The sequence below is a fragment of the Sinocyclocheilus grahami genome, unplaced genomic scaffold (assembly GCF_001515645.1).
Source record: "Sinocyclocheilus grahami isolate Dianchi unplaced genomic scaffold, SAMN03320097.WGS_v1.1 scaffold687.1, whole genome shotgun sequence".
Taxonomy (NCBI): Eukaryota; Metazoa; Chordata; class Actinopteri; order Cypriniformes; family Cyprinidae; genus Sinocyclocheilus; species Sinocyclocheilus grahami.
The window spans coordinates 908,517-936,062 of record NW_015505866.1 but is presented as its reverse complement, the minus strand read 5'-3'; the positions used below and the strand labels follow the sequence as shown (position 1 = coordinate 936,062).

Here is a 27,546-nt window from a genome sequence, read left to right as displayed (position 1 = left end):
TCATTGATATACTATTGTAGTTTTTGATAATATTTTAAAATTAGATTGTATTCGATTTTATTTTTTATTTTTTTCTATTGTCTATTTTTTACGTTTCAGTGAATAATAATTTTAGTTTTAGTAATTTTGTGTATGTTTTTGTCAATATTTTATATAGTGGAAACATTCACTGTATATATAGATTTTTAAATTTTTTTTTTTAATACTTAAATTAAGTCTATGTGAAAATGAGAAATGTTTTCCTTTAATATTATTATTATTATTATTATTAATAATAATAATAACAATATAACAATAATAATAAATTAAATACAAAAAAAAAACATGCATTATACGTTTTTAATAGTTATCTATATGGTATTGTTAGTTTTCAAGTAAACATATTTTTCCAAATATGTTTTAAGGTATAAAAATGTTTTATACCTTATAGTATATTTACTTAGCCATGTTTATCAAGTTTTTCTCAAGGCTACTCCATGTATTATTTATTTATTTATTTTTCATTTTAGTTCAGTTGAAGTTTGTTTATTTCAGTTAATTCAGGTTTTATTATGGTTTTAGTTATACTTTCAAAAATGTATGCCTGTTTATTCTAGTTTACTTTGAACATTATTTTTAATTTAATCGATAATTTAAAAAAATATACATAACATTTACAATATTGTAAAACATAGACTTACAATAACTCTCCACCACAAGACACCTGTTCAGACGTAATCAGCGTTTGGGTTAGCTCGAGCCAGGAGAGAGGGAGAGAGAGAGAGAGAGAGAGGGAGAGGGAGAGGGAGAGAGAGAGAGACACGGAGAGAGACGGAGAGAGAGGCTGAAAGATACCTAGAGGAGATGCAAGTCGCTGCTGAAGATTCGCAACAACAAGCAAGTGCTTTAGCGCACCTCCCCCTCCCACTGCGCTCGCTCAGAAGAAAACCAATGTTTCTCTTTAGCCTGAGATACACAGTGATGTGAATATCTGTGTGCTGTTGGACAGAGCTCTGAGACTGCTTAAAACAGAAAGAATAGCGGAAACTAGAATTCCTCGCGTGCTTGCAGGACCCGGACGCATACGCGATCACACGGGATTTCTTCAAACAGCGGTATGTGCAGCTCTATTCGAACCCTCCTAAAACGATATGATTGAAATAAGTGTCTACTTTTGTTTGGACCGGTGTGAACGTTACCGGGAATGCGGCATGTTTGGGTTGTTTGCGGTATAGCCAAACAGTGTGATGTATTTCATGCGCAAACTGTTGACAGTACAGTAGATGGTTCACTATGCGCTTCGCATATCACATGGACTTCATCAACTGTAGCAACATCTATTTGGGTCAATGACGATAAATGTTGTCCGAGATACAAACGGGACATTTTTTTTTTTTAAATGTATAACATAAAACACACGTTTCAAGTTCTTAATGATGCTATCTTTTTGTTCTTTTTGGTTTTCAAGTAAACATAATTTTTCCAAACATAAAAAAAAAAAAATCCAAGTGTTTTTGATTCATGACTATAAAGTTACTCTATTTGACCTGAATTGACAATCTTTATTTATTATTATTTTTTTTATATGGTCAAAACCTTGAGAGTGGTTTGTTGTCATGTCACATGACAACAAAATGGCTGCCTGCATATTGGCTACACCAGCGAACAAATATGGCGAACAAACTTTTTCAAATATTAATAATATTTTTAAAACAATATTGCTTTACTGCATTGTTTTTTATACATTTATAAGACTTTATAAATTATCCGAGACGACTTACAAAAGAGAAACAAAAGCAATTCCAAAGAGCCAACGATATTTGTTATATACAATGCCAGGTTTATGAGAAAACTAAATTAAGAAACAATCTAGAGATTTTGATATGTATGCTTATTTATTTTTTTATTACTTTTGATAACACTTTATTTTAGTGTCCCTGTTACATGTACGTACTATATAGTAATAACAGTAAATCAAGCATGATTACATGCAACTAACTCTAAACCAAACACTAATCCTAACCCAGTAGTAAGTTCATGTTTTAATTAAATTTACTAAGTATTAAATGTATCATTACACAATAACAAGGACACCTTAAAAGTGTAACCTTACTTTTTTACCACAAACATGTGAAATTCAGAATTCAGAAATTGAAAACTTGTTAATCATGAACGATGTGAGATAGACGGCATGGAGAGTGTGCCACACTCAGCATTTTTCTGTTATGTTTTTTTTTGGGGGGGGGGCAATAGCTGTACTCATGGAATTCCCAAATGATTCCACCGGCTTTGCTGACCCCAGACACTTTCGTCTGTACAACGAGTCCCTGTTCCAGAACAACTTCAGCACCTTCAACGGGACTGAGAGCTTCTTCCCAAAGGGTGTCAAGATCACTATAGCAATGGTCTACATGATCGTCTGCGTGGTGGGGCTGGTGGGAAACTGCTTGGTCATGTACGTCATCATCAGGTAAGCTGACAGGTCAAAACAGGATGGAAGTTCATATATTATTTATAATAAAATGAGGAATTATAGGTTATGGATTCTGTTATGGTAACACTGCACTGTTGTGGATGTTTTTGATAGCCATGAGGAAAACCTCTGCATTCTGACAACAGACCACGGGCTCATGACCTTTGGCACAGAGACTGAAGTGTTTATTTGCTGCGGTGGACAGTTCAGTACTCAAAGTGGTCATTCTTTTACATTTTTTTAATTTTCCTACACTATCACATCCAATGGCATAGATATAGGGCAGGACTTCTTCTTTGAATAGGAAACCTGTTGGACACAGTTAGCATTTAAAGGTGTTAAAGGGATAGTAGACACTAGACCTGCTAGATTAAATCAGCACAGCCAGCGAGGATCGAACGCAACTTTTTTTGAATGAACGCAACAGTTTCGAATAAGTGCGCCGTTTTTAAACAACAAAATAATGGCTGTTTCGTGGTCTGTTGAGGAAGTGCAGACGTTCCTCTTATACTTTAATATTTGTTTATACTGTATGCATATTTTGCCATAGACAATATTATAGGGCTGCACGATTAATCAAATGTGATTGTCATGTGCATTTTGTTAGTAAAGCCGGTTCTGTAATCAGCAGGAAATCATCATCACGTGCTTTCAGATGGAGCAGAATTTACTACACATAGTCATAGTTCACTGACAAGTTACGGAAAAAAAATCGCAGATGATTTTATTGCGCGATTATGAAATCGAAGAAATCGTTCACGATAATGACAGCTGTTTGCATAGCTTCTCAGTGAACTACGGCTCTGTGAAGTAAATGCTGCTCCATCTGAAAGCATGTGAAAATACCACATTTAATAACATATTTTTACTTCAAACTCACTTCATAACGTCAGTCGAGTATTTGAAATAAATCCTTCTGTGAGATGATGTGGCTTCTTACACAGAATAAGGCATGCAACATATTTCATAGTATTTAAGCAGTGATAAAGGCATTGCATTATAAATATACTTTATTTTAATGAAAATTATAATAATATGAACTCAGATAAACTGTATATTGCCGTAGTTGTGTGTTTATTAGTCACGTTGAATCAATGAAAGCAGTTGAATCTTCTGTTTATTCAGCTGCAGCGATAGGCATTTCCTGGGTTTCTTCTGCGAAGAGTTTCAGCGCGAGAGCGCCCTCTGGCCTTTGGATGGAGATTTACTGCTGATCACAGAACCGTGCTTCACTGAAAGATATGCATGACAATCGCAGCTTCTGTCGAATCGCGATCTCGATATATATATACACACACACACACACACACACACACACACACACACACACACATACATACATATGACTTATAATTTATTTTAGAATTTTTTTAATGGAAAAAATACTTATTAAAAAAACGCACTGCTGAAAAATGCACTAATGCAGTGTTTTCTGCAGAACACCAAAGGAGATATTTTGTAGAATGACTCTGTGTATTTATTGTGGTCCATACAATGAAAGTCAATGGGGTTCAATGTTGTTTTGGACCCCATTGACTTTCATTGAACAGACAAAAAATGGTTTTCAAAATAGCTCCTTTTGATCTGAAGGTAAGCAAATAACATTTTTGTTCTGAAGGTAAATAAATATTTTTTTTGGGGTGAGCTATCCGTTTATATCAATTGAGAGCCAGTAGACAACATTTAACCCTTACTGTTCAGTTATGTACAGCTGAGACCCCGAATAATTTCTATCGACAGCTGGGTGGGGCCTAGAGATGTGAAATTAATTTTCACCCTCCATCCTCAGTCTTTGTGTTTGTTTACATGCTTTCTCTCAATTACCTTATCTTTCCACCCCCTCATTCCCCACCCTCACCCCTTTCTCTCTCCATTCCTGTTTTGTTTTACTAAATGTATGTGCTTTGGTCTTGGAGTTTCACTGTACAAGCGGAAGCTACAATCATGGGTCAGAAATCTATATCATAACTAATCATGACACTTTGTCTTTTTTTTCCCAATTCTGTGCTTTCTTGTTTACCACATTTTCTCATTTCATAAACCATCTGGAGGTAAAAATACCTTTTTTGCATCTCTCCTTCACAATTTATTACACTTTTTGCTTATGTTTTTACTGTAGACTGTATGTGTGGTTTCAACATACAAGTTGGTATACAAGTTACTACTTGTATACCAATATCATTTCAATATGAGGAGCCTAATATTTATAATGTTAGCCAATACGCTGCAAGCTAAACAGACAGATCTACCAACAGTCCTTTGAATTTCATGGCAAGGTCACATATGTAGCCAATTTAATACCATTCGGTTTCAGACGTCTATGCTGCGTCCAGAACCAAAGGCAGCTGCTTTGCTGTATTATTGCCCAGTCTGTGCAATAACAGATGACGTTTTTGTATTAAGACACCTTTTAAGAAATCTGGTTCTTATCTGCCTTTCAGGGCACCATGTGGTAATGTCTAATGATCTAAAACAAATTCAAATGAGCGAAATAATTTTTTTACAAAGCTCATCGGTCTGAAAAGCGAGGTGTGCTGTGATTGGCCAGCTATCCAGTGCGTTGTGATTGGCCGAATACCTCAAGCGTGAGATGGAAATGTTACCCCCCTCACCATACTGTGATGCCCTGTCCGGCCGGAGCGACGAGACAAAAACATTCAAACCCATTATAAACGAGGCATTTGTTGCATCCAGTGGGGACATAATTACGGATTATAATGACTTATACTGTCTTTTTACGAGTTGTGTTGCATTGCGCCACGTAAACATAAAACCATGTCTGCATTTGTGATCGGAGAAATGACAAACAACAAGCGCTACTCTACTGCCCAAAACTCACGTTTGAATCATCAGTGGCAGATCTTTTAAATATGAAAACGTACTTACAGTCTGTGAGTCAGAACAGCCGGCATTGTAGTCTACTCTACCAGGATCAGGAAACAGTCCTCCATAAAATGCGCTGCACACATCTGAAATTTGGGTTCAACTTAACCACTGATTTCTAGTCGTGTCCTCTGTTGGAAGGCCAAACAAAGTAGTTTCGCTTTCACAACAAAACACACAGCGTCACACACGGCGCGCTTGAGTGAGCGGAGGCCGGCGGGTTAGAGTGAGGAACGGCTTCATGGATTCGACGAAGGAGTGTGGTTGACTCTTAACTTTTATAAAGAATATCTCTTTGGATTTAAGACTTTAGTCTTTGCAACTTTACAGATCTTCTTTATGCACCAAGAGCTTGTAACACTCCAAAGAGAAAGAAAAAATAGAAATCGCATCATATGACCCCTTTAAGAGTAAATGGAATGATATGCTGAAAAGATTTGAAAAAAAAAAGATTTTAAGATAGTTTAAAGATAGTTTTAAAATTATTTTACCTCTTTCAACCATTTCATCAGATGCCATTTTTAGTCTTTTAACCATAAGCAAACAAAGGATTGTGGGATAGGCAGCGAAGGAATAGGATGTAATGCCAAATTCGCATTTAGACCTGTCTTAAGGTTTAGTTCACCCAAGAATGTTAATTCTGTCATCATTTACTCACCATCATTTTGTTCCAAACCTGTATGACTTATTGCGTCTGTGGAACATATAAGAAGATACTTTGAGGAACCTTTCATTATTTGCCCCAAACAGTGGAAGTCTATGGTCATCAAAATGATTTGGTCACCAACATTCTTCAAAGTATATTTTTTTGTGTTCCACATAAGGAAAAAATTATGAGTAATTGATGACAGAATTTTCATTTTTCACCTCTATACTGCTTAGAAAGGCAGAGTCATTTTGGTTTCATACACAGACATGGCCTGAACTGTCCATCTGGTTGTCCCGTAATGATATTGTACCGCACATGGTGCATAGTGATGTACCAGAGACTAATCATCGGGCAGCTTCAGTTTCCTGTTCTGTGATGAGTCTTTAGGCCGTCACCCACTCAGGCCCAGCTCATCCACCTTCTCCATCTGCCAGCATGCGTGGAGGCTACAAAATCAAATGTGTTTACTCTCCCTCCCTCACTGAGGGAAAGTGTATGATTATGAGTCTGATGTATCGTTGCTTTTGCTTGGATGAGTGCTGTTGATGATTTCAGCTGTGAAGTTTGTGACATTTTCTTTCTGTTCATTCTCTCGTAATGTGTTGCTTTGTCTCCTTCTTGCATGTTCTGTCGTGTGAATCAATCATGCGTTTGCGTGTAGGAATGTGGATGTAAGCAGTTTACTTCTGCAGTGCTGTTTCTTGCCTCTTTAAGAGAAGAGCTTTCCTGCCAGACCAGCGTTTTCACCAATCTCAGCCAATCAGAAACATCGACCCAGTGGCAGAATGAAACCGTATATGCATCATTCTAATCAGTTTGTGTTGTACTGGTCTAAATTCTGAGTCGATTCACTCTCTAAAAGCAGTCATTCCGGGAATGATTGAGCGATTTCCATGAGTTTTATATCTGTTTGTGTCTAGGTTGTCTGAATTTACATATTATCCCATCCATCCATCTATGGGTTATTTGTCTTTCTAGGCACATACATCAATCCATCCATCTGTCTGTCCGTTCCTCTATCTGCCTGTCCATCCCAAGGTTATTATAGTTTTGCATTTTTAAATTCGTTTTATTTTAATATCGTTTTCAAATTTGCAATAAAATTTAGATTCATTAATAACTTAGTTAGTTTTAGTTTAGTTTTTATTTTGTGAACACATATCTATTTAGTTTTTATATAGTTTAGTTTCAGTTTTAGTAATTAAAATTTAACAAAACAGATCACTTCCAGAGCGCAGGCCATAGAAAGACTTAGGCTAATTTAACCTCGATGGAAACGTCTAGCGACACAAAATTAAAGCATGCTGAGATTGATTAGATGGTAAAAGTATACAAATACACGCCAAAATGAAGCAATCATGCCTTTTTAAATCTACACAAGTTTCGCTTAAATTACTTTTAAAACGCTATAGACTGAATGATAAATATGTGTTGTGATATTTCATTTGAAAATAAATGTAGTTAATTTATTTATATTATAGCCTATGTCTTATTTAACCATAACCATGATACCGTAACTCTCGTGTCTTGCTCACTTTCCCATGAACAAATGCGCATAAATCATAAGTTGGACTAATGAAATTCAATAATAATGGCAGAGTATGGGATGAAATTAGACTCAAAATGATTAATAGATGCACACACAATTATCCATGTACTGCATAAATTTTATACATGTATCTTACTAACCACAAACAAATGCCTTTCAATTTGATTTGGTGGAATTCAGGATTAAATGATTGTGCAGCGATTTGTACAAATACAGACATGTTTGCGAATAAAAATGTTATGTTCTGCATTAATATATCATAAATTGCTCATGCAAAAAGGAATATGTGGATCAGGTGACATGCGTACATTAATTGAAGTCTAGTTCGAGTCGATCTTGTTCGGCTCATTTGGATTTTGAGACTTCATTTTCGCAGTTTACAGCATTTCACGTCCCTCACACACACAACTACCAACGAACAAGGCCCAGTGCAATTCATTAAGGTGTACACGATTTGAAAAATTTGCAAATCATTTTTGACCGGGAACACCACAAGTGTGACTTTGTGCCATTTTGTACAAAATAAAAGCCTTTCAAAACAAACTCCCTGATTAAACATTAAAGTACACTAGTGTGATAAACAGTGCAAATTTTCATCAGTTTTTTATTTAATATTGTGAAAATTATTCATAAATAATCATTTTTTCACAAAATTAGGTGCCTACTTTCAGATAAATGAGGCCTACGATTAGTCAGATGCAAATATAAATACAAAACCAGTCCTAAATAAAAGAAAAGAAGTTGACAAAAAGATTGAATCCAATATTTGGTGATAATATAGCATAATGAGTGATTTATAAGCAATTTTTTGAGGCCGGGTCATTTTTGACCGGGAACACCACAAGTGGGACTTTGCGCCATTTTTGTACAAAATAAAAGCATTTAAAAGCAAACTCCCTGATTAAACATTAAAGTACACTAGTGTGATAAACAGTGCACATTTTCATCAGTTTTTATTTAATATTGTGAAAATTATTCATAAATAATGCTTTTTTCACTCAAAAATGAGGTGCCTACTCTCAGATAAATGAGGCCTACGATTAATCAGAAGTAAATATAAATACAAAACCAGTCCTAAAGGAAAGAAAAGAAGTTGACAAAAAGATTAAATCCAATCTTTGGTGATAATATAGCATAATGAGTGATTTATAAGCAATTTTTGCTCTGTAACCTCGTTAGTGTGGAAGGGTTCTGAACACAACACAAGGGTTAATCATGCAGATTGCTACAAGCTCTTTGTAGAATTGTACAGTAAGAATTTTTTTTCCCTTAACCAGGAAATTAACGTTCTTAGAATTGACAGACAGTTGACCCTGAGAGGTCAGCTAAATATCTACAGCGGATCTAAATAACTAGTTATGATTAATTATTCATATTTCCCCATGAGCTGATTCGCTACACAGTCTAGGTGCGTTCGACTTCATACAGCACTGCGCAGATCGATCGCAATCTGACTTGAAGCAGTGCATGCCGGTTAGTAATTTTGTCCGACTTGAGACCAGTGTTGCCAATTTAGCAATTTTGTTGCTAAATTTAGCAACTTTTCAAACTACCCTAGCAACTTTTTCTTCCAAAAGCACCTAGCAACAAATTTAGCTATTTTTAAATTTTATTTGGCTACTTTTAGCAACTTTTGATAAGTGACTCGAACAATAAAAGGCATACATTTTCCATCTAAATTTCACAAAAAGAGGAAACCAAAGATGCCTAGCAGTACACACATCACGTGAATTAAATTATTGCTATTTGCAATTGTTCAATTTGATAATAATAATAATCATTTAATAATTGATTTATGATACACCTTGTTGTACCTGTGATTGTTGATCAGTTAGTACACTGTAAGAAAAATATCTAGAAAAATAGAAAAGGTAGGCTTCTAGTAATTGTCCAGGACATTATCCGTTATCCATTATCCATTGTAAACCCTTTAACCCGAAACACAAAATACAATGCGTAATTTAAAATGCCGGTTAAAAACCTGTGAATTCTTTTCTGAGAGTGTAGCATACTGACTACTAATACACTGCTTAAAACTAATTGGTCAGAATGTGTAGTTTTACTAGTTCACTAGCTAATAAAAAAACTTGTAATCCTTCAAAAATGTGTAAGTGTTCGTTCAATAATTCAATGTTGTATATATATATAAGTTATTTATATTTTAACATTATATTATGCATTTATATTATTTTTTATGAACAAATCTAAATTAACATATACAAATATACAGTGGGGAAAAAAAGTATTTAGTCAGCCACCAATTGTGCAAGTTCTCCCACTTAAAAAGATGAGAGAGGCCTGTAATTTTCATCATAGGTATACCTCAACTATGAGAGACAAAATGAGAAAAAAAATCCAGAAAATCACATTGTAGGATTTTTAAAGAATTTATTTGCAAATTATGGTGGAAAACAAGTATTTGGTCAATAACAAAATTTCATCTCAATACTTTGTTATAATATACCCTTTGTTGGCAATGACAGAGGTCAAACATTTTCTGTAAGTCTTCACAAGGTTTTCACACACGGTTGCTGGTATTTTGGCCCATTCCTCCATCCAGATCTCCTCTAGAGCAGTAATGTTTGGGGGCTGTCGCTGGGCAACACGGATTTTCAACTCCCTCCAAAGATTTTCTATGGGGTTGAGATCTGGAGACTGGCTAGGCCACTCCAGGACCTTGAAATGCTTCTTACGAAGCCACTCCTTCGTTGCCCAGGCGGTGTGTTTGGGATCATTGTCATGCTGAAAGACCCAGTAGCATACTGACTACTAATACACTGCTTAAAACTAATTGGTCAGAATGTGTAGTTTTACTAGTTCACTAGCTAATAAAAAAACTTGTAATCCTTCAAAAATGTGTAAGTGTTCGTTCAATAATTCAATGTTGTATATATATATAAGTTATTTATATTTTAACATTATATTATGCATTTATATTATTTTTTACGAACAAATCTAAATTAACATATACAAATACATTTTTTACTGAGATTTGATGTAGCGACACAATTTTTGCATCGTGATTACGTAATGACGTCACAACGTCATTTAGCAACTTTTAGCAACAAATCGACCTTCCTTTAGCAACTTCCCCTGAAAATTAGTTGGCAACAGTGCTTGAGACAGCGCCGACGCCACATCACTGTCACGTGTGGCATCAAAGCACCGCGAGAGCGTTTCGAGAGCAGCCGGCTAACTCAGCCGCCGCAGTTTCTCCAGAGCGGCTGCAGGAGCGTTGATGACAACACAGCCGTTTCACAATTGGCCAGATTCACCGCATGACAACTATCACGTGTGTTTCGGGTTTATTCTAACATTTTCAATTCCAATAATAGCCACAAATCTGTGTTTTTAGAACAGTAAAAGCTTTTTTACTGTAGTCGCAATGTTATATTGAGTCACATTTATCATAAAACACTGATGAAAGCATATATTCCCCACTTTATTAGCATTTAAATAGTATATATTTACATTGAACTTTATTCTTGAACAGATGACGATGTATTAAGCAGTATATAATCAGTATATATCTGTTGCTCATGAAAACGTTTCTGAAACGTCTGTATATTTGACAAATATTGCATTTAATTCACTTCATCTGTGATAGAGTATGCAAACCGCGCGAGCGTCACTAACGGGAGCAGAAAGCGTCAGGCTTGATGGCTCCGTTTTCAACTCCGCCCCCGACTGCAAGCGGCTACTCTCGTTGACTGCCGTCTGTAGCTGTGCTTCAAGTCGAACGCACCTTATGATTCTAACACGATCATCAGACATAAAACAGTATCAAAACTATGTAACATTATGGAATAAAATGTCGACCAATGAAGAGGTAATAACTGTCAAGCTTTGGGGTGTTGATCGACTTTATCTACGTTTTGATTATCATTCTGAATCCAATTCATAGTCTTTTTTCAGCTTTTTGTTCAAAATGTTGTTTATTTCTTTATTTTTTATTTATGAAACGTATCCACATTCAAGTGTTTAAAAAAAGAATGCATGAAGCTAGAATAAAATGCTTTTGTTTACAAACAGATACCCTGTTCTTTTGATGGTTTGTATGTTCAGATATTCATGTAACAAAATATATACAAATTAATACCTAAATAGGGACATAGTAGTATACTTAAAGTATGATGTGAAGTTCACTTAAAGAAAACTTACGAGTATACTTGCAGTATAAAATTACTAAACTAGTAGTTTACTGAGACTATACTTCAAAGTGTACTAAAAATGCTACTACAAGTATTTAATTTGTAAACTATCAGTATACCTATAAGTTCACTTTTAGTATAGTTGCAGTACAAACTAAACATTTTGATGTAAACTAGTTGTGTACTCAAAGTTTACTACTGTTATACTTAAAGTATACTTAAAAGTATACTTTTATATACTAGAAAGTGGGCCAATTTAGTCCCAAGGAGTATTGAAATAGTACACTTACAAGTATACTACTAGTACACTGATATTTGTATACTTACTACATAAAGTATACTTAAAATATACTTGAACTTTACTTAAGTATACTTACTAAAATAAACTTGAAGTATACTACTTTTTGGTAAGGGTACTGATGCAGTAGCCTATTTAATGTGGGTGCGGTTCAGGATGCGGTCTTTATCTCAAATGGGTCGCGTACAAAATTAAATTGGTGATGCTCTTGGATAATGGGATAATTTACCAAACAGGACCCGTGCAGGACTCTGCTTTAAACTGCTTTGCATCTCTCCGTCAGATAACCTCACGTGCATGATGCGCCATTTACAGGTATTTCCCTAAACCCACACACAGCTCATATATTTTTCCACCACAGGGTCAGAACGTAATGATTACGAAAACGATTATTTATGTTTGATAATTATTATTTTATTTCAGTTAGTTTTGCAATAATTGTTGTTAGTTTCGTTTCGTTTTAGTTTTTCATTTATTTTGATGTTTTTATTTTCAAAAATGTTTTTTGACCAATCTTTTTCGTCTTAGTTTTAGTTTTCATTTACGAAAATAACCTTGCTCCATCCATCCATCCAATCCGGTCTTTATCTCAAATGGGTCGCGTACAAAATTAAATTGGTGATGCTCTTGGATAATGGGATAATTTACCAAACAGGACCCGTGCAGGACTCTGCTTTAAACTGCTTTGCATCTCTCCGTCAGATAACCTCACGTGCATGATGCGCCATTTACAGGTATTTCCCTAAACCCACACACAGCTCATATATTTTTCCACCACAGGGTCAGAACGTAATGATTACGAAAACGATTATTTATGTTTGATAATTATTATTTTATTTCAGTTAGTTTTGCAATAATTGTTGTTAGTTTCGTTTCGTTTTAGTTTTTCATTTATTTTGATGTTTTTATTTTATTTCAGTTTACGAAAATGTTTTTTGACCAATCTTTTTCGTCTTAGTTTTAGTTTTAATTTACGAAAATAACCTTGCTCCATCCATCCATCCAATCCATATTATCCCATCCATCCATGGGTTATCTGTCTTTCTAGGCACATACATCAATCCATCCATCTGTCTGTCCATTCCTCTATCTGTCTGTCCATCCATCCATCCATTGGTTGGTTGTCTATCTGTGCATATCCGTTCATTGTCTTGCTGTCTGTCTTGTCTGTCTCCGTGCACATCTATCCATCCATCCTTCCATCCATCCATCCATCCATCTGTTCGATCGTCCATCCTTCCATGCATCCATCTATCCATCCGTCTGTTCATCAATCCTTCCATTGGTTCGTCTGTCTATCCATTCACATCTGTACGTACATCCACCTGTCTGCTTGTTCCTCTTTCTGTCTATCCATCTGTCTGTCAATCCATCATCCTACTCTGAACTCCCTGGAAGAGCTTTCAGGTAAAGGTGTGTTTATGGGCATTTGGAGAGAGTTCTCTTCCAGTTGGCTCAACTGGGGCCTGTCAGATCGATACAGGTGCTGTAATGAATTCATCCTCTCTCACAGGACTGAAGACAGTACATTACAAGGAGGAATGAATATGAAGCTGCATAACAGTGTTAGCACTACCCTGCCATGCCTTAAATTCAGTGTAAATGCTGTTTGGCTGTAGTGATGCTTTGTGACTGATGTCAGTTCATCCTGAGCATTAGAGTTCTGTTTTTTGATGTTGGGTCTTCTGTGTAAAATGTTTTTAATGTAATTAAATCACTTTATGACTGGCCTCCATTAGCTATAAAATGCAATTATGCTATATGAAGAATACAGTGATTTTATTGTTTACTCATGGGTGTGTAGTCAATGTGCCAGTGACTCGGGTCTAAACTCATTGGCTCATTAAATATGAGTTTAAATGCAGATTTATGCTATTAGCTTTCCATTATTAAAGCTGATGCAATTAAATTGTTACCAGCAAATTAGCAGGGCTTGCAAAATCACTATACAGTAAGCGACATAATAAGAGTATGCAGAGTGTGACTGATTATAACTTATATATGTATATTTCATGTGTGATAATGCACGCATAAAGGAAAAAATTAAAAGGTATTTTTCTCTGTGCTTGGAGATACAGTCGCTGTCAGAAGGTATTCTATAAAAGGCTCTTCTGTGAGACTCAAAATGGCTTTTTTTGACATCTCTGACTGCAGCATGTACTCACATAACATGTGTGGTCTACTCACTTAACTAAAACATAAAACCACCATGGATTTCAAAAGAATCCCATCAGCTATGATCAGTCGTCAGGGTTATGGCACATTTATTAAGGCCATTTTCAATGCACATATGTAATTTCAATATGATGTTAATCTACATTAAAACAGTTTAATTCCGTTTTTGTCAGTTCAGGAAATTCTTTTGAAGCCTGACTTGCCATCAGTTGCTCTGCGTCTGTGAATTTCTGTCAGTTGAATTAGGCTGAATATTCAAAACTTCAGGTCATTCTCATAGTGGATTCAAGGCTTGCCAGATTAATAATGTTAAACTTTGTTTGCACTTGTTGGAAACCAGACCAGGAGACTCTTGGGTATCGTCAGCAGGATTCTTTATTGAGAATGTGCTGTGTAGCACTGCAGTCATCAAAGGTCTGATGAAGGCAGGCATACATTGTATTTAGGCATTCAGTGGTCAGTCCTTAAAGATGTCGACCTAACACATAGCCTCAGAAGTGACCACTTAAAGAAAACATCTAAAGATAATACAGGAAATCGACCCCCTACTGGGAGCTTCAGCAAACCTACACTCTTAAAAATAAAGGTGCTTCAAAAGGTTCTTCAAGCGATGCCATAGAAGAATGTCTCTAGGTTACGTATGTAACCATGGTTCCCCGAGGGAACGAAACGCTGCGTCGAGATTCGCTTTGGGAACGCCCTTGCGTGACCGCATTCTGAAGCACGTGTCAAATCCGTCCAATGGAGCAGCGAGACGTCACGAGCAGGGTGACGTAAGCACCAGAAAGCATAAAAGCGCATCCGGGCGGGCGCCACCCAGCTTCGATGAAGTCGCGCCTGCAGGGATATAACCTTTTGGGAAACAGAAAGGTTCTTCAGATGTTAAAGGTTCTTTATGGAACCATTTAGACAAAAAGGTTCTTCTATGGCATCGTGAAGCACCTTTATTTTTAAGAGTATACTCTCCAAATATAACAGCAATCTAAATGGTTTATGCTGCATCTGGCCACGGGAACTAAAGCCGAGTAAACATTCACATGTAGTTAACTCTAAGCATGAAGATCAGAGACTTGCAAAACCCCCTCACTGGAAACTATATTGAATTTAATCAGTAAACAGATGCCATCATGTTCACCTTGAATGCCCAATACAATGTAGATCACCTTAGTTTTTCATGTGATGTTATGTCAGAATGTAGAATCTTAAATTTTAAGATTATGATATCTTGTAATCCCACTCACTGGACAAAGCAGCGGGTCTTAAAGTGATAGTTCAATCAAAAAATGAAAATTCTCTCACCATATACTCAACCTCATGTCATTCCAAACCTGTATGACTTTAGTTATTGTGTGAAAATATGAAAGGAGAAGTTTGTTTTCTATTCAGTAGCAAAGAATAGACATAGGAATTTTCAAGCTTTTATTCAGAAAGGACACAGTAATCAAAAGTGACAGTAAACACTTTTGATTTGTTATGAAAAAATCTTAAATTTGAATAAATGTTGTTCTTTTGAAGATTTTGAACAATGTTTTCTGCATTGATAATAATAAGAGCAGCAAATCAGCATATCAGAATGATTTCTGAAGGATCATGTGACATTGAAGACTGGAGTAATGATGCTGAAAATTAATCTTTCCAATCACAGGAATAAAATGCATTTTAATATATTGAAATATAAAGCAGCTATTTTCCTCAATAATACTGTATTTTACTTCTTCTTTTAAATACAGCCTTGGTGAGTATACGAGACTTCTTTTAAAAATATTACAAAAATCTTACTGACCCAAAATGTTAACTGTAGTCCATATTTACTATATAACTGAATGGAAAATGAAGACCAAAGACATTCTTCAAAACTTCATTCAGGTTTAGACCATGAGGGTGAGTATAAATGTCCTTCTTTGGGCGAATTATTCTTCACTTTAATCCAGTATAAGCTGTTGAAGCAGAGTGCACAGCAGCTGATATCACCTTCCCCTTGTGCTATCTCTGCCACAGACATTACTGCTTCAGTGATGCTATATGACCTAAACACCTCGCGGTCACTTAGGTCAGCACTTTATTTTCGAAATGCTGAAAAACACATTCATGCATGTATGCCTGGCCCTCTTGAGTATAGAAGTGCCATACTTGAAGATCTATAAACAACAATCAGGACCTCACATTTTTCCAAATGAGAAGTCATGAGTCACCAAAGAGTAATTCACCACAGGAGATCTTTCGACTGGCCATTGAGCGAATTGGTTCCTTCTTACACGATGGACCAGAAGGTCTAGATGTAATTAATTTATTTATAGTGTAGAAAAAAATAGTTCTGCATGCTTCACAGCACCTTATGGTAGTCTTTGTGCAAACAAAGTGCTTTATAAATGAAATCTAATTTAATTAAACCTTTTATGGCTGACCCCTTTCTCTGTCTACAGTCACCTCATTGTCTTTGCCTTAATTAGAGGCACAGGTAGACAAGATTTCCAACCTCTTAATTAAAATAAAAAGAGACATTCTTCTCTATCTGTGGTCACTTTGTCGTTACACACATGCTTTTATCTTAACTGTCTTTCTCTAAGTGCCATTAATTACAGGGTGGATGCTCATTACAATGGGCATTATTGGTTTTGCTTGATTGCTTCATAGTGTATTGCAAAAAATAAAAGGCTTTTATGAGAAAGTGCATTGTTGCATATAAATTGTGAGCTCCAATGCACAACAATTCATAAGCTGTGATCAAAGCCGCACTGCTGAAAATAACGCCGGAATTGTGGCACATAACACTCAGATCAAACACAGAGTATTCCACCTAAATATTTAAATCATATCTCTTGAATAAAACAATATCCTTAGAGATCTTAATGTTGGAAGGCACACACATATTTAGTTCTTTGGCTTCGTCATGTTCCACGAATCACCAGAAATGAAGCTGGTCGATTGATGTTGAACATTTAGAATAATTTATAGTGACTCTGAAGGTTTTAATAGTAATGTTCACCCTGGTGGAAACAATTTCACTTAATGACCAAGCACTGGAAAGTCATTTTGCCAAAAAAAAGGCAAGTCACTGCTCAGTTACTGAGTAATCGTCCTGAAAAGAATACTGAACAGACAGAACAAATTGTGGAAAAGTAGCACATCGTATGAAGGGAGATGACAACAATGTGACTCTTAACACCTGAGAATGACAGGACTAGCTGCATAACTAAGAATGTGATATGTTTGGCCTTCCTCTTTTGGCAGTACTGTATTAGGAAGATGAAGCGTCAGGTGTTATTGCAATTAATCATTACATCAAACAAAAAAAACAAAATAAAGAAAGAAAAAAAGACACAATCTGATCATATAGTTTTTTTGTTTTTTTTCTTGTGGGGCTTTTTGACTTTAGCCCCATCCCCGTTGTGTAAAACAATATTCAAAGGACCCATGTCTTTTCCACTTGTTTCTGAGTTACTGGATTAAGTATATAAACTTTTACAATTATGCTTACTCATAATTTCTACATGATAATATATTTTAGAGCTTGGCTTAACTAGAAAAATGTACATTCATTCTAAAAATGCCCATGGAGTTTTAAAATCAAGATTATAAGATTCAATTAATTTAGGTCTTTTAAAATAAACACTTTTAAAATTATGATTCCTCAAACATCCAGGTTTTCCAAAACTGTGGGAATACTGGTTCTTCAAAAAGGAAAAAAGGGTGAATTTAAATACAAATTAAATATAAACGAATAAAAAATATTGATTAATTTAAAAAAAATTGACAGAATAAAACAACCACTTTTCACATCCACTTTATTGTCATCTGCACCTAAATGGCTCTGGCACTGAGCTGATGCCCTGTTGGAAAACAAATTCTGTTTTTATGATAATGACAATGTGCAATGTGAAATATTTGAATCCAGTGTGCCTGCAGATCCTCACTGTATCACAAACATGATGAATCCCAATTAGAGTACTTCATGTGTTACTAATTCTGGATCTGTTTTTGATGAGAATTGAGTAATTCACCCAAAAATGACAATTTGCTACTTGCTCACCAATGGATCCTCTGCAGTGAATTGGTGCCGTCAGAATGAGAGCCCAAACAGCTGATAAAAACATCACAAAAAGCTGAAGTAATTCACATGACTTCAGTCTATCAGTTAACATCTTGTAAAGTGAAAAGCGTGTGTTTGTAAGAAACAAATCCACCATTAAAATGTTTTTAACTTCAAATGGTCACTTCTGGCCATAATAACACTTCCTCCAGTGAAAAAGTCCATTCCTTTTCACTTGTAAATGGTGCTTAAACTTTGCGTATTTCTCTCCTGATTAAGACAAGAGGACGTTTTCACTGTAGAAAGCAATATTATGGATAGAGGACTCGTATTTTAGCCAGAAGCAAAAGTTTGAAGTTAAAATGACTTGATAGATGATAGATTTGTTTCTTGCAAACACACAGCTTTTCACTCCACAAGATGTTAATTGATGAACTCGAGTCGTGTGGATTACTTCTGGATTATTGTGATTTTTTTTCAGCTGTTTGGATTCTTATTCTGACAGCATCCATTCACTGCAGAGGATCCATTGGTGAGCAAGCCTGTAGTCAGCTATGAGATCACCGAGGTCGTATTTTTCCGAGGTGTACTTTCTGAAATAATTGCCTAATATAGTATTAACTCTTCTTTCGTGCTGCAAAGATATTGCACAGCACCAAGATTAAACTTGAGCCTCCTCATCTGAGCTGCCTCAGCCAGTCTGTCACAGTGAGAGTCACCGCTCGTCAGTGTCAAAAAATATTTGAGATGACCAATCAAATCAAAGTAGGCGGGCTTTATGTTCACAGAAGCTGCATAGCGCGAATTTGGGACCTCTGTAATTTTAAAACCTTGGCTACGGCCCTGACTGTAATCATAAATTTCTCCAAATATGTTCTGATGAAGAAACAAACTCATCTGCGTCTTGGATGTCCTGAAATTTTTATTTTTGTATGAACTATTCCTTTAAGATGTGTTTGTTTTCTCCATTGGTAATTTCTCTATGCCATACCTGAATGCAAAATGCTGTGCCTTTATACTCTGTTGGACTAGACTTTGTTTCAGCCTCCAGCATGCGGACAGATAGGACCCAGTGTGTGTAAACACTTACAGTACATACAGCTGTGTGAGTTGATAATGTAGAGCGTTTGGCAAAAAATGCAGAAGCAGTCAGACGCAAATGTGCCTGGCAGACAGAAAATTGTGATTCCCAGCAGCTTCTTGCCAAAAATGAGACATGTAAAATTGTGCAGTCATGCACTTGTTCTGTTTGGATGTGTAAATCATTAATTATGTACAGGCAGGGACTAATTCCATGCACTTCCCTTTCCAGGCTGTTTGTTTTTGAAGTCACTGGATGTGTTGTGTCTGTAATAAAGATGCCACAGGTTGGCGGCTTGTGTTCAGTCTCTGGGTAACTCAGTTAATCTGAATGTATCTGCAGGAGCAATTCTCACTTTCCATGAAGAAGAAACACATGAGGATCTGAAAGAGTTTTGTTGACTCTGGTGTTGTTATTCAGCAAATGATCCCTAAAAGAAGGCACTTAACTTTCAGAAAATGTCGATTGTCAACCTCAGCAATAAATTTTGTATAAACCTTTTTTTTATTTTACATTTATTTTATGCACTTTTGGCAACGCTGTTAACAACAGTTTAGGACATGTCTTAAATATAGTTTAAAACCCTGATTTGTGTGAATATTTTCTAGCAATTAGATATTAATAATCAATAAAATTAAATAATTAATAAAACTCTACACCAAAATGTAACATTATTGATATTTAACCTAAAGTACATTAAGCTGTCACTCAGTAGGGGAGTCTGGAATTCAAAGTGGAAGTAAAAAATAATAATAATAATTTGGTGTTGAAATATGTTCAAAACTGCCTATGCTTACTGTTCAAAAATATATCTTTTTTATTTTTGTTGTTTTTTATTTAAAAAAGTTAATTCAGTTGTGCCTTCACAGGAATAAATTGCATTTAAAAATATCAGAACTATTTTAAAACATTTTAAATTAATATTTTTTCTGTTTATTTTTTAAATGATAAAATTGAAAATATTAAAATAGAAAACAGTTATTTTAAAATGTAATAATATTTCACAATATTACTGTTTTTACTGTATTTTTGAATAAATAAATGTAGCTTTAAGAGCATAAAAGACTTTCAAAAACATCAAATCTTATCAACCCCATACTTTTGAATGGTTGCTAATGTATAAAATGTCCTATGTGTCATGCTTTATTAATTTTTTAGTAGATAATAGTTTATCTGACTTATCTAGTTAGGAGCATGTATGCCTATAATGATTTATAAGAAGTCATGAGTCACCAAAGTGTTCCATATTTGTGTCATCCCCATCTTATCTTTATATATCCTGGCTGTAAAGAGTCCCATAAACTGGTTGACTAGTTGAAGTAGAATGATTATTAGCTCTTATTCAATGTTTTCTTTTCTTTTTCATGTATTATTATAGCAAGCTGATTTAATTATACCAAGTTAAAATGCTAGGCAATTAATTTTAAAAGAAGTTTGGACTTTAACATTTGCATAATCAGTTGTTGCTGACAAGCAATTTATTTGAGCAATTTATTTAATTTAGTTTAATTAGGTTAATTTTACTTGCACAACACATCTGAATGATTCATAGTTTATAGTTTCTGTTGAATTCTAAATTTGTCAAATTACTACCCAAAATGGTTTCGTGCTGCATTCTCAACAATACTGATTGATATTTGAAAGCAGAAGAGTTTGTTTTTCATGCTTATTTGATTTTTGCCCACACAGTTTTAATTGAGTAGTTTGTTGTCTCTCCGTTCTCTTGTCTTTTTCCATGCATAGTAATCCTCTCAGGGCCTGCTGGGTATTATCTGAACCGCTGGCAGAGTCTAGGACATGAGAAATTTGGTTTTTGATTATACTCAATCAAAGCAAAAGCTTCACACAAGCAGTGATGGGCTTCACCCAGCATGACACGAAATGTGCACAACGTCACAGCAAACGCCTGGAGCCACCAGGCTTTTGATTAGACATTTACAATTCTACATTACTAGGATCAGCTCAGTAACAAGAATGTCAGTCACTAACTATTTTGCCATAAAGGTTTAATAATTAGGCCTAAAACTGTGAATATAAAACAGAAACAGACATTGGGAAGTAAGCGCTAGCTGATTACTGCTCACATGTTTGTTCAGCCCGCTGCCAAAGCCTCCATTTGGCAGAGGTTTTAGCTTGATTTTTAAGTTGGTGTTTGCATTGACTGTAATATCATTTTTGTTCTTCACACTGCGGCCATCCAAAAGTTGAAGGGAATTAATTTAGCATTGCTGTCCTCCCTAGTTATAATGATTGTCATTACGCTAATGGTACCAGTCATGCAGTTTGTTTTGCTTAGTTTTGGCGAAACATTATCTGAGGTCCCAGTCATTTTGTCAATCCAGCCTCTCTTCCCAGTTCATTTATTCTGTATTGAGATTATTAAAGTGGTCCTCGTGGACTGTCCCTCACATTGCCTGAGTTTATTACCAAAAATTTGAATAATTGTGATTTTTAATATTTTTGAAAGTCTCACCAAGACTGCATTTATTTGATCAAAAATACAATAAAAACAGTAATATTGTGAAATATGTGTGCAATTAAAAAAACTAATTTCTAATGTGATATATATTTTAAATGTAATTTATTCTTGTGGCAAAGCTGAATTTTCAGCAGTCTTCAGTGTCACATGATCCTTCAAAAATATCTATCTATCTATCTATCTATCTATCTATCTATCTATCTATCTATCTATCATCTATTATTTCTGGTTCAGTGTGTTCTTTTTCAATTCCTCGTCTTCTGAAGCATCTCTTTAAATGAAGGACTCACTCTGATGAGCCACTGTATTTCTATGTGAGTGTAGCAATATCATATATCAATATCTCTATCATTTTCTATAGCCGTCCTTGCAAATTTATCTCATAAAACCATCTGCACAGCGTCTGAAAGGACCAATTACTCTGTGATTTCAATCAGTTGATCACTTTTGGTCGTGAATAGGAAAAGTCATTGTTATTCTATAGAGTGAGCAAATATAATTATACTTAAGTACATCTGTATGATGACTACTTCAACAGAAGATCTGTTTGTCTCATTGTAGAATGAGTGGCATTTCAGACAACGCTACATACAAAATATTTTGTCTTTTGCACAATATTTGCTATTTCAATTAGATATCGTGTATGTTCAAGTTCATTTCAAGTTCGTTTTATTTGTATAGCACAATTACAGCAGCTGCTAGGCTGACCAAAGTGCTCTACAGAAGAGAAATTTATAAAAACATACACAGAAAACAAGCCGAATAAAAATATGAACAACCCATTAAAAAATTACCGAATAACAGTAATCAATACACTAAAGAAAACAGATAGGTTTTTAGCAGGGACTTAAAGACAGGCAGAGAAGGGGCCATTCTAATTTCTAAAGGCAGGGTATTCCAAAGCCATGGCCCTGCCACCGCAAATGCACGCTCCCCTCTACGCTTAAGTCTAACATGTGGAACTACCAACAAAGTCTGGTCGCAAGATCTTAGGCTTCTAGATGGAGTGTATAAATGAAGAAGTTCAGAGAGGTAGATAGGAGCTAGGTTATGTAACGATTTCAAAACAAAGAGTAGAATTTTGAAGTCTATTCTCTGATGAACCTGCAGGTTTAGATATCCTGCACTACAAGGAAGTGTAGTAATCTAGTCGAGATGTAACAAATTGTATCAAAAGCGGCCGATAAATCCAAAAGAATAAGAACCACAGAGTCTCCAGAATCAGTGGAGAGATAAATATCGTTTAACACTCTCAAGAGGGCAGACTCAGTGCTGTGAGCAGACTTAAAACCAGATTGAAAAACCTCTTAAATACAATTAATTGTCAAAAAATTTTGAAGTTGATCCAGCACAATTTTCTCCATTACCTTAGAAATGAAAGGTAAGACAGAAATTGGCCTAAACATTTTTTGAACAGAAGAGTCAAGTGATGGTGTATAAGAGTTTTGTATAGAAAGTTTTTTTTACAGATATGAATGCTCTTCTCCCTCCCTGATGTCTCAGCCTTGATTACTCTCTCCCCATCCCTCCACTTCATTGATCTCTCTCTTCTGCACTCCTCTCTGCTGCTCTCAGGCTCAGGGTCTAGTTCAGCACTGTCTGATCCCAGTCTGGTTTTCAAGGAGTTGAAATGCTGTCAGTACAAGATCAACCACAATTCTCACGAGTCCTTTTCTCTATCCATCCCAGACTAACAGCATTCAGTCTTCACATTTCAAAGCAAACTCTCTCCATCCAGTGAGATTTTCTTTTACTCATCCAACTTTAGATTTTCTTGCTACAACCATGCCTGCTGTGAAATGTTGAATCTCTCTAGTTTTAGTTTGACTTGGTAACCCTGTGGAAAACCAACCCGCTCAGCTGGTGACAAACACATGGGACATGATTTGAAAGTAACAACATTTCAACTTTGAGATGAATCAGAGACAATCATTAGAATATTCTTAACCCAAATGGTCCATATCATTTTATTCTCTCTTTATTTCATTAAATATATGACATCAAATTATATAACTCACTATCCCGAAATCCAACTGTCCTCACACCATAATCATCAGAGACCATAAATAACATTTAAGAAATGTATTCTGTCATATATGTAAAAATATATAAAAATATATGTATTTTATAAAACTTGAAATTATAATATTTAATATACGTTATCTATATATAGTTCCCATTCACTGTAAATGCAAATTTCACGGAAAAAAAAGTGACCAGCCCATTCTTCAAAATGTCTCAGTTTGTGTTCTACAGATGAAAAAATAAATAAATAAAAATATAAAAGTCATATGGAAGGACATGTGGTTGATTAAATGAAAAACTGAAATGTCTCTTTCAAAGAAACATTACTGCTGCACTATTTCACTATTTTACTATTGTATAAGGTTTCACAACTGTGTCCCTCTTGTCAACAACATCAGATATTCATGAAATATCTACATTAACATGCCGACTAACATGTCACAATAAACCCAGAGGGGCTCATAAGCGGTGTGCTAATATTGCTGCTCTTACACACACATACAGATTCATAATTAGGATTATGGAGCCCAATGAAAGTATTACCATTGGTGTTGTTTCACAGCAAGGTCTGTCAGTGTCTGTATTATACTGTCATATAGCTGGAGATATGAAAACACTGTCTGAGTGAGAATGCAATTAAAATCTTATGTTCCACTTCCTAGGAGGTTCAAAAGATAATTTAACAGTACCATATTTGATGGTAAGTTTTGACAGTACTTCCTGCTGGATCCACAAGCCTTGTGTTTCAATTCTATCTCCTCTGATTATTATTTTTTTTCCCCATGGTGATGTTTGTGGTGTTGGATGATTGAAATGGCTCTATACCTGCGTGACTCAGGACTGGAGGAGGATGTGTTGCTGTCTTTCCTCTTCACTTCTTCACCGTACTCAGTCTGGCGCTCGCTGTTGCATAACAACCTGAAAAGGGACAGGCAAAAAAGCATCGTTTCATCCTCTAATGTTGCTGTATTAGAGAAGAGAGAGTTTCTTTTATGTTATTATTATTCTGCTTGTTTATATATTTATTTATTTGCATCACTGGTTGTCAGTTTCGTTGGTTGATATTACTTGTTTACTGGCACTATATATATATATATATATATATATGCATTTTAAAAAATCCAGGCTTATTAGATGAACAGATAGTAGAGGCATCAGACACCTCACCTGCTGAACCAGTACAAATACCACTTTTTCCTGTCATTACTGTTAAATTTCAGTTTGATTACAGAGGAACAAAACATTAGATTAGACCAGGCAGATATTCTGAGGATCACTTCATATCACAAAACATTGGTTCTCAAAAGAAATGACTAATTTCATTGTTGATAAAAAAGTTCATTCTTATTGTAATTACAATAATCAAGTCGACTCAACTTTGCATGTAGTTCTTTTCACAATACATACTGGCAAAGCACACATTAAAATATATTTAAATACAGTATATTTTTATACAAATATTTTAGTTACATAGTTATGTGTTCATTGAATAAATTATTTATTTATAATTATCTCATATGAATTTAAGTTGACAGGGATCATTTATCAATGCTTTTCAGTTTTCATTTCACCACATTTTTTTGAGTGGAGTGGAGGTGGAGCTGTGTTAAATGATGGGATTGTTGGTACAGAACAGCAACTGTTATCAACCTTTCTCAAACAGCATAAAACATCTGCCAACCTAATAATTCCTGCTTTTCATGCATTGTCATGGCAGTGCTTTGCTCACATTTGTAATTGTTTATGAATCTTGGTGCATTTCCGCAGTGGGGATCACAGGTTCTAGCTTTCAAATAAAACAAGAGATTGCTGACAAACCATTAAAAAGTGAAGCGGATTTGATGTGAAATGGCATTTTAATGCCATTGTTGCGAAGGGCCCAGGGGAGCGACAACTGATCTGTTTCCTCACAAATACAGACTGGATTTTGTCAGGATAAATATGTTCATCCTGATTTATATTTTCATTCTCTTTTTTTATTGTCTCTTTCTCTGTCACTTTCCCAGATACACCAAGATGAAGACGGCAACCAACATTTATATCTTTAACCTGGCACTGGCCGATGCACTGGTTCTGGCTACGCTTCCCTTCCAGGGCACGGATGTGTTCCTTGGTTTCTGGCCCTTTGGCAATGCCCTGTGCAAAGCGGTCGTCTCCATCGATTACTATAACATGTTCACCAGTGTGTTCACCTTGACCGTGATGAGCATGGATCGATACGTGGCCGTGTGCCACCCGGTGAAAGCCCTGGACATGCGGACGCCCCACAAGGCCAAGGTGGTCAATATCTGCGTTTGGGTCTTGGCTTCAGCCATAGGGGTCCCGGCTATGGTACTTGGAGATGTGGAAAATGACAACGGTAAATGTGTGTGTACAGTTATGACCCCATTTATTTTATTTTATTTTATTTTATCTTATCTTTTACTTAATATTACCTCAACTCTTTTATTTGATATTCATCACTGCATGTTTTTCCAAATTTTAAAAAAGCCTTCTCAAAAGTAAGTGCTGTAATAATTTTAATTATTAAAGCAATAATTGTTTTTAAAGTTTAGAATAATTACAGTTTTTTAAATGTCTTTAAAAGAAGGCTCTTATGCTCACCAAGGCTGCATCTATTTGATCACAAATACAATAAAAACAGTAAGCTGAATTTTGTAATATATAAATAAATAAAAAGGGTAGTTGTGACTTTTTGTCTCACAATATATACTTTTTTCTTGCATTTCAGTTTAGATCAGCCAAAATTGCAAGATATAAAATCAGAACTGCAAGATATAAAGTCAGCATTGCAAGATTTAAACTTAGAATTCTAAGTTTATAGCTCACAGTTATGACTTTTTTTTCAGAATTTCAAGATAAAAAATCTGAACTGTGAAATAAAAAGCATATTAGAATGATTTCTGAAGGATTATGTGACACTGAAGACTGGAGTAATGATGCTGAAAATTCAGCTTTACCATCACAGGAATAAACATTACATTTACATTTTAAAATATATTCAAATAGAAAACAGTTATTTTAAATTGTAATAATATTTCACAAAATTATAATTTTTACTGCATTTTTGATCGAATAAATGTAGCCTTAGTGAACAATAGAGACTTCTTTAAAAATTTTCATATTAAAAAATATATATAATTATTCCACACTTATGAAAGGTAGTGTATGTCAAATGATGAAAATAAAATAGGTTGTAAAAGCTATTTCCTGTCGACTTTAATGTGAAAGGTTCCCTCAACTGCAGAAAATGTGAGTATAATCAGAGCAACACACAGGCCAGTCAGTGAATATTAAACATTTATGCAGCATTCAATTGGGAGCAGACGTTTTACTATCACAGGATGCACCAGCATGCCGAATAACAAATTGCAACACCTGAGACCTACAGGGGAATCATAATATGACTGTATATGTGTGTGGGGTTTGTTTGTCAACAAAACACGTGCTGTTAAGAGGCTTTAAGCACATCCAAAGCATTACAGTGTTAATAATTTTGCTGTTATTGGATCCATTGAGGTTACAGTAATTGCTCTGCACACTTTTCTGAAAGCAGAACCACGGGTGACCCAGAAGGGCCTTTCCTCCCTGTGGCTTTGAGCTCTTGATAAACATAACATTTCCTAATTGAATGAGGTTTCCTTTTAGTAGAAAAGAGCATGTAAATACCTTGCTACATTAATTGTATTAGCAGGGAACAGGTTTAAAACCATGCTGAGCTCACTTTTCCTCTAAGAATATAAATGTGTGCATTCAGCATGTGAGTGTGCGTAA

General features: G+C 35.3%; 1 protein-coding gene across 1 annotated transcript; it reads left to right on the top strand.

Moving 5' to 3' along the window:
- Window positions 1-829: 829 nt before the first annotated feature.
- LOC107559467 (mu-type opioid receptor-like) lies at window positions 830-27,546 on the top strand. Its single transcript, XM_016243300.1, has 4 exons — window positions 830-1,094; window positions 2,233-2,449; window positions 25,779-26,131; window positions 27,530-27,546. Exons 2-4 carry the CDS (start codon window positions 2,241-2,243, stop codon window positions 27,544-27,546), a joined length of 579 nt encoding a protein of 192 aa, XP_016098786.1. The 5' UTR covers window positions 830-1,094; window positions 2,233-2,240.

What these genes read in the sequence shown, in the direction of transcription:
- LOC107559467 (XM_016243300.1), top strand. Translation starts at nt 2,241, where the DNA reads ATGGAATTCCCAAATGATTCCACCGGCTTTGCTGACCCCAGACACTTT. An exon ending in GTCATGTACGTCATCATCAG is followed by an intron (nt 2,450 to 25,778) that starts GTAAGCTGACAG and finishes TCACTTTCCCAG; the next exon opens with ATACACCAAGATGAAGACGG.